General features: G+C 40.9%; 1 protein-coding gene across 1 annotated transcript; it reads left to right on the top strand.

Moving 5' to 3' along the window:
- Positions 1-536: 536 nt before the first annotated feature.
- LOC101758292 (tyrosine--tRNA ligase 1, cytoplasmic) lies at positions 537-7,596 on the top strand. The gene is made up of 11 exons (XM_004953656.2): positions 537-822; positions 970-1,074; positions 1,146-1,305; positions 2,696-2,979; positions 3,103-3,196; positions 3,319-3,424; positions 3,596-3,678; positions 4,243-4,388; positions 4,618-4,723; positions 6,037-6,096; positions 7,328-7,596. The coding sequence occupies exons 1-11, from the start codon at positions 638-640 to the stop codon at positions 7,346-7,348; spliced, it is 1,350 nt and encodes a 449-aa protein (XP_004953713.1). The 5' UTR covers positions 537-637; the 3' UTR covers positions 7,349-7,596.
- The last annotated feature ends 396 nt before the right edge of the window (positions 7,597-7,992 follow it).

Genomic DNA, 7,992 nt, shown 5'->3' on the forward strand with positions numbered 1-7,992 from the left:
TACTGTACGGCTATTCGGTACACGATTACGCCGGAACCGCGGGTTGGTGAATAGATGCGAAATCAAAATGCGCAAAAGGAAGGAGCCGGGCGTTAAGGTAAAAGGCTTGGCGCCAGGGAGACTGGCGCCGAGCCTTGGCGCCAAGATCTATGGCGCCACGTCAGGGGGCCGGCGCCACGTCGGAGGCGCGTGTGGGGCACCTTGGCGCCAACTAAGGGTCCATTTTCGAAATTGGTTTCGCCAGGGACCTATTTGTGAGATTTTTTCGCGAAAAGGGCAAAAAAAAAAAAAAAAAAAAAAAGTCGGCGCCCGCGACGTGACGGAGGCGGACCCGCAGGTCTCCTTTTTCGCCGGGGCAGTAAAGCGCGGGAGAGGAGTCCGCCGGCTCTGATTTTCCGGCCGCCCACGGACTCTGCTTTCTCATGGTGAAAAGATAAGTCTTGGGGCAGGAAAACGCCTGCAGCCGTTGGGATGGGTTTGGACGTCGGATATATATACCCCCGCAAGGTACGCCTGAATCCCGATCCGCCCTGACCCAAACGGCCAAACCCCTGAACAGCGGCGGCGGCGGCGGCCGCCTCGACGAAAGCAGGCTCGGAGGCTCCGGCCAGATTAGCCGGTCGGCCCTAGATTGGCAATGCTAGCGCGGGCGTTTGGCGTTGTGGGCAAAGCATGGAAGCGAACGCGGCATATATCCATCCAGGCCTCGATCTCGCCGCGCCGCTGCTCCCACATGTCACCGCAGCTTTGCCACCTCCACAGCAGACTGGCGCAACCGGAAAATTTCCCTGAAGAACAGAACGCGCTACAAAACAATAGCGGGTAAGATCTGCCGCTCTGCCTATTAGATTGGAACAGATGCGCCACTAGGTCGAATTTGTGTGTGGTTGGAGCCGATGAACTCACGTTCGACAATAATGCTAAATCTCATGTTATTTTTTCGAACCGCAACCTGATTTTTTGCTACAGAGGAGCTCCGCCAATGCTGAATTATATCTACGAACAGAACCGGAGCAAGCAGCCCGATAATGGCAACCTGGAGAATTCAGCCGTTGCTGCTGTGGACTCTATTAGGTAACCTTGCTCGATTCTAAAATTTAATCTTGGCCTAAGCTTTGTAATAATGTTAGCATGCTTACATTCAGGGATGCTGTTGAGGGGAGTTTTGACCAGAGGTTTGCAACACTGAAGAGCATTGGGGAGGATCGTGTCAATGACCGCGAGCTTGAGTTATTGCTAAAGAAGAAACCTGCCCCCATTTGCTATGTTTGGTGTGATCCCTCCCCCTGGATGCACATATCTGAGGTACATGAACCTTTTTGTCATAAAACTTTTAAATGCTACATACTGAATTGATAGCAATCTATGGAGGAATTATCCACGTAGTGCTCCTAAGGAAGAACAGGGGCAGTTTGATGTAGATATACTCTTTAGGCTGTAATGCATTTTAAAACTTAATCTTATGATGCATGATTATGTTTTGGACTGGTCTTATACTCTTATCTTCCAGTGAGCAATCCTCAATGCCCAACAAACCCTACAACAGTAACGACTTCAAGTTTGGAGAGAAAAAAGAAACTAAATCTACAATCATTTGGGTTGCAGAACAATTCAAAAGAACTGTAAAATTTTGCTTTTGTACACCACTTGGATTCAGAGAGTAAAGCTGAAGTAGTATGTTTCATTGAAAAATATGGGGGTGGCTTATAATTATCAGAACTTTTCAAGAACATTCTTGAATCTTCCTATTAGTGAAATGTTTAGAAGATTGTAGGGTGGAGCGGCCTGCCAAGACCGCATGGCGAAGATGGTACATGCTCTATATCTTGGATGATAAATGGTCCTGTTACTTGCTATTCTCCTGCAGCTAGTATTAAATTTGTATTGTTGTTTTCTAACGGCACATACGCAGGGGTCCTTAAGAACTTAGAAGATGACTTGCTTGCACACCTTTGTTTCTCAGTCTTATTACTTCCAAAAGTTTAGACATTATTTCTTTGTTAATTAGGCACTTGTATAACTATGCAATGGTACTGGGCAATCCTCATGGTCTGGCTTCATGTAGTCATTCTGTACCACTGAATTAAATATCTTTCCTTGAACGCTATTCTGATTTTTTTTTGAAGAGGTACCTTTATGAAGGACTTGACTGACCTAACAAACCCACTTTCTTTCTTGTGAAACCTTTTTACATTCCATGATCAATAGAGCCTCCTGTCAGGATTAAAGTTTGTCTGAATGATTGCCCAACATCTTTTTTGTGGGCGAACTGCTGAAGCCAGCAGCACTAGATTCATAACTATCTGTTGGCATACACTATTATATCATCAATCTCATGCAAACAGGACGAGCTCCAATACAACTAGGAGGGGATTCCTTAGACCATAAATATCTATTGTATTGGAGTGAAATTTAATGAACTGTGAATATACTTTATTTCCCTATAACTATTCCTGATGGTATTGGCTTTCATGGCAGCAAGTTTTCGTGCTAATGTTATTGTTGGTTAATGGCTATGGCAAATGCTAACTTTTATTTGTGCGGTACTTAGTTAATTCATTTGCTGTCTTGATTCACTCATTTAACTGTTTTTATTTAGCAATGATGCCATGATGCCCCTTAAATTAACAGATTGTTCGAGTTTGCAATGTGATGTTCACTCTTAGTTTTGCACTGATCTGTTTTCATGCTGCAGGGCATCATAAAGACTCTCTGTGTTAATAAAATGGTTAAATCTGGTTGCAAAGTCAAAATCGTAATGGCAGACTGGTTTGCCCGGATGAACCCTTATATTGGTGGCAGTCTAAATAAAATGCGGGCTATTGGCTTGTACAATATTGAGGTGTGGAAAGCAGCTGGCATGGCTCTTGATAGTGTAGAGCTAGTGTGGTTGTCAGATGAAATAAATCAGCATGCCAATGTATATTGGCCACTCGCCATGGATGTTTCAAGAAGAACCACTCTGCGTAGAATAAAAGGGTATATTCTGGTTTGGATTATTCGAGTGTTCAATGTGTACTTTCACTTGGAAACCTTTAAATTTGAGCATCAAATGGAGGAACATTTGAACATGCAAGTCATTTCATTTCTGTTTATCTGCAGGTTTTATGGGAGTAGACATCCAGCGGTTCAGCCATTCACTGCTGCTGATGTATTTTACCCCTCTTTGCAGTGTGCTACCATATTATTTCAGAAGGTTTGTTTTTACATGGCAGTAACAAAATATGCATCTATACTTTCGCTGACATGTATAGCTTTTGTAGCAAACATTCTACAAGTATTTATTCATGTACATTATGAAAACATTCTAAATTGCAGGTTGACATATGGCTGTTGGGCAAAGCTCAGCATGAGGCGAACTTGTTAGCTAGAGAATATCGCAAGCGTGCAGGACGGGGGAATAAGCCAATTGCGGTGTCACACAGTATCTTTTTGATGTTCTATCTAATTGATGTCCCAGTTTGTTTTAATGTGGATATGAGTATACTTGGTATTTGGTCCTTGTGTATTAGTAACTTATGTCAAGACACATACGCGCTTTGACATACATGGACCAAAGTATACTCAGGCACACATCCTTAACTTAAAAGTACAGAAATACTTCCTAATTTATTACTACGCCCTGAAGAAGAACATAGGAGGAATAAATTTCTGGCGATCTACATGCGAGATATTGAGGTTTGTACTGTAATATTAGTACACAGCCTCTGTAATGCTAATTTTATTTCATATATTTTGATACAAGAGCTAGTCATTTTTGCAACTCTTGCTCACTATTCATAGAACAGTATAACAATAGTGTAAGGGAAACCATCTTGGTTCAGGAAGACGAGTAAAAATAGTTCACTTTCAGTACCTATCGGCTATGCAAGAATATAACTTTACAGTTTGCGGCTCAGTTGGAAACAAATATATATTGAATACAGTAGCAAAATAAATGTGATTTCTGTTATTAGTTCCTCATTCTTTATTCAGAAGAAGTGACTTTTCCCTTATGCACTTTAAAGAACTAGTGTCATTAACCGATTTGTTGGTCCTTTTGTTGCTTGAGCCTATATGTGAAATTAGTTATCTTGTATGTTGTGTAACATTTTTTTTGTCAACCAGTGTAACCATAGAGATATGGGAATTAGCTGCTTCATGTTGTTCACTGCCTGATCTTTATCTTGGGGAATCATTGCTAGCTGTGTTTGATAGTTTTACAAATGGGATTGTTCAATACTGACATTTAATGTATTGCAGTTTGATATCAATAGAAAAATAATACATGCTTTCTGCCCTCCAAAATTGGTGGAAGGCAACCCGTGTTTGGAGTACATAAAATATATCATCTTACCATGGTACGGAAAGTTTGAGGTGGTTCGGAAGATAGAGGATGGTGGTGACAAGTAAGATTCTCTGCTAAGTCTGCATGTTTCCTGATAAACGCTATTCATGTAATTGACCAGTAGAATGAATAATTATTACATCCAGCCTGTATCATGCCTACTCAAAAAGTAGCAAGGCATTAACGGTCAAAAAATAAATGAATTCATTTGCAGAAGATTCATGTGCTAGTATATACTATGCTATAAATCTAGTACGAGTGTATGACTACTATCCACTATCATTATACAGGACGTTCCTGAGCATGGAGGAGCTTACAGCTGATTATTTAAGCGGGGCTCTGCAGCCTGATGACTTGAAGCTGGCCCTTGCAAAGTCATTAAACAAAATAATGCAGGTACATTTTTTCTCCCTTGTCTGGCAATCGTCTTTCTTTCCTTTGCCTGAGTGCTATTGTTAGGGACCTGGAGGGGCTACTGGGCGTCAGGGGAAAAAGGGGCCTAATTGGGCTGGCAGGCCCTATGGACCCAATGGGTCCAGCAGGGCCCCTGCGCCAGGGGGCCATGTGGCACTGTTAACGCGTGAACAGTGCCCGCGGGTACTGTAGCACCGGCGCCCCCAGGCAGCCGCCCCATATCTTGCATAATAGATTAGGAATTAGGAAGGGTCTAGATATTAGGATGGCTTGCAAGCCAAGTAAGTTAGCGTTCCTTGAGAGCCAAGTCGTGTCTCCTCTGTATGATAGAGGCCCCATGTACCAAATTAAGCAATGTACTAAATTAAGCAAGTAAGAAAAAAGTAAAGGGGTAAAACCCTAAAGCTCCCCAGCTCTCAGGCTTCGGCTCCTTCCCCCCAGATTACTGTTCACGTTGTGAACAGTACCCCCATGGGCACCGGGCGCCCCCTCTCTCCCTCTCTCTAGCGCCCTAGATTACTGTTCATTTTCTTTCTCTGCATTTGCTTATGACTTACAATTTTGAGACTGATACTGGAAGATGCCCAACACGGAGGTATTACGTATCCTAGCTCTAACACCAGAAAATGCTTCGCATAGGGAGGTCCAAGATGAACAACTTCACTGACTCCAAACACTAAATGGTAGATTGAAATTCTTCTAGGAATGGCATACAGAAGAAGCAAGAAAATGCATGCATTAGCAGTGAAGCACTCACCATGTATACTTTAACGACTACCAAAGAAAACTGGAAAAATTTAAGTAGTATTTGTTTTCACTTCTCCAAAACATGGCTCACTTCCAATGTGTTAATGCCGTGCACTAATTCTATTCCTGACAGTAACCCATGTTAACATTTCTTGATAAGTTGCTCTAACATGAAATAAATATATATATGATGAAACAGTCAACAATGCATCTTTGTGTGATAGCATGTCCTTGTTCACAATATTTATCCTTTTCTCTCAGGAGAGGTGCCATTTTAAAATATTTGTCAATTGAGTAAAATGAGAGTGTAATTATTGAGATATTCCAAGAACGCATCGTATTTCAATGAATAGGAGAATGCACAGGCATTTCTCATTTCCTTTTTCTTTGACTTATTACTTCATCTGTACACATGGCAATTAAGGAGAAAATATTATGAAATGGGTGGAACTGTTAATTTGAGTTAGCTTAATTTCTTCTGGCCCATGTTCTTAGTCAAAATAATATTTCATTCTGAGTTGGTTTTACCTTATGTTTTTTGTTTCAAGCCGATCCGTGGTCACTTCAGAAGCAATGCTGAAGCAGAGAATACAGTGGAACGGATTAAGGTATATTTCAGCTTTATTGGTTTTTCATTTCGTACAGAGTTGGAACACTGTTTCGTATAATTATGTTTTTAAGAAACATCTTATTTAAACTCTTAGCTTAGTGCCTTACAGATGTTCTTTTGGATGATTTAGGGGTTTATATATGAGTTGGGCTGGGTTCTCTAGGATATAGGTTAAGTTGTGATTGTTGTTAACCAAAAATGTAATATGCTAGTAAAACGTTGCTGCGGGATAGAAAAAGGAAATTTGATATGATGCCATGCAAATCACATTTGTATAATTAAACCTATGTTATATGTAGACAAATGACAACATGCTTTCCATAATTAATTTGAACATAGTTGGTTCTAAAAAGGTTCAATCCTTGGTAGAAAAGTATAACAAGTATTATTTGAGGTGTAAATGAGAACTCAATTTAGAAGCAAAGAATGACAGTGGGTAACATTAGTTTCGAGCTCTTTAGTATAGTGATGAGCTCTGGATACTGAGTGAAAACAGTTGCATAAGTGAAAAGAGAGAGAATTAGCGGCACCATGACAAAATATACTACAACTGATTTTGAAGCTAATTTGCCTTCAGTAACAACTAACCGCCACTGCATATTAATTACCTTCAATTTGGTGCTCTCAAATTGATGTCCTAGTGGAAATCGAACATATATGATTATTACCACTATTGGCCCTTTTAGAAAAGAGTAAACGGCAACAAATCACAACTTAAGATGTATACAATCTCCAATCCCTCGATCTATCTGCATTTCTTAACCACGTGAAGTTCATAGAAAGAGCAAAATGGTGCAAATTATATGACAGGTTGACTGTCCATACAATCTTTCAATTCTTTATTCCACTTTTTCATTCTTAATCAGATAAAACGTTAAGGAATAAATACAAACTAGATTCTGAGAGGGAGAGAACTTTTAGCCCTCACAGATGCGCAGTAATCCTTTCTGTCAACTTACTGCTCGTGTGTTCCCAACTGAAGTAAACTACGAAAATCTGCAAGCAATCACAGGACATAGCACAGGAGAGGCAAAGGTTTGATATCTAACGTGCCTATGAGTTATCTTCGCTAAAGTCACTAATTTGCAAGTGCTGTTGATCTGTTTGAAGTTGACAGCAGTATTTCCCCCCTGGTGCTTTATATGAAAACGGTCGTGTCTTTAAAGAAGCAAATACTATATTAGTTGTATCAGTCATGTAACCCTCCTGTCACTTCTTTTTTTGGGCAGGAATACTACAAGCCAAGGTGAGGATCAGATGGCTACATACACTTGGGTCGCAGGGGAACCGTGCAACAGTACACTTGGCAGTGGACACATTATTATCCATGTAATTAACAATGAGTTTTTTTAAAAAAAATCTGTGGCACCAGTTTAAATATTTTTTGAAAAATAGCACCAGTTTAAATATTGCCGCTGCAACCTGTAAGTGATGAAGCGACAGGATGATTTCTCGCTCAGAGCCCAAGATCCTCGTGAAAACATGTGCGCTTGGGACATTCTTTTCTCCTTTTGTTTGGGGCTACTAGAAATCGGACGTTTTACGAATGCTTACGCGCAAGAAATTTTCCTTATTGACTGAAGCTAGCCAACAAAAGCAGATACGGTTGCAGCACCGAAACGCAACAACGGAAGGGAGCAAAGTGTATTTTGTTTTGAGCACCGTAGCCCATACCGTTCCCAAACAATGTGGGTACGTTGCGGGCACTGGAAATCAAATACCAGTCCAAGACAAGATGTGAACGAGGCGCGTCTTCTCTACAACTGCTGCTACGTTGGATTGGACTTCTCCCAAATCCTCTCTCTGCTACTCTGAATCCTTCATTTTCTTTTGAAATTGTCTACCAAAAAACTACCATAGAAAAGTATAACAAGTATTACTTGAGGTGTAAATG

The sequence above is a fragment of the Setaria italica genome, chromosome I, assembly GCF_000263155.2.
Source record: "Setaria italica strain Yugu1 chromosome I, Setaria_italica_v2.0, whole genome shotgun sequence".
Lineage (NCBI taxonomy): Eukaryota > Viridiplantae > Streptophyta > Magnoliopsida > Poales > Poaceae > Setaria > Setaria italica.

Bases quoted from the DNA above. Each gene is read 5' to 3' on its own strand.
- LOC101758292 (XM_004953656.2), top strand. From the start codon at position 638: ATGCTAGCGCGGGCGTTTGGCGTTGTGGGCAAAGCATGGAAGCGAACG. The intron at 3,197-3,318 runs GTTTGTTTTTAC...TCTAAATTGCAG, and splicing joins CTACCATATTATTTCAGAAG to GTTGACATATGGCTGTTGGG. The intron at 3,425-3,595 runs GTATCTTTTTGA...TTAAAAGTACAG, and splicing joins GCCAATTGCGGTGTCACACA to AAATACTTCCTAATTTATTA.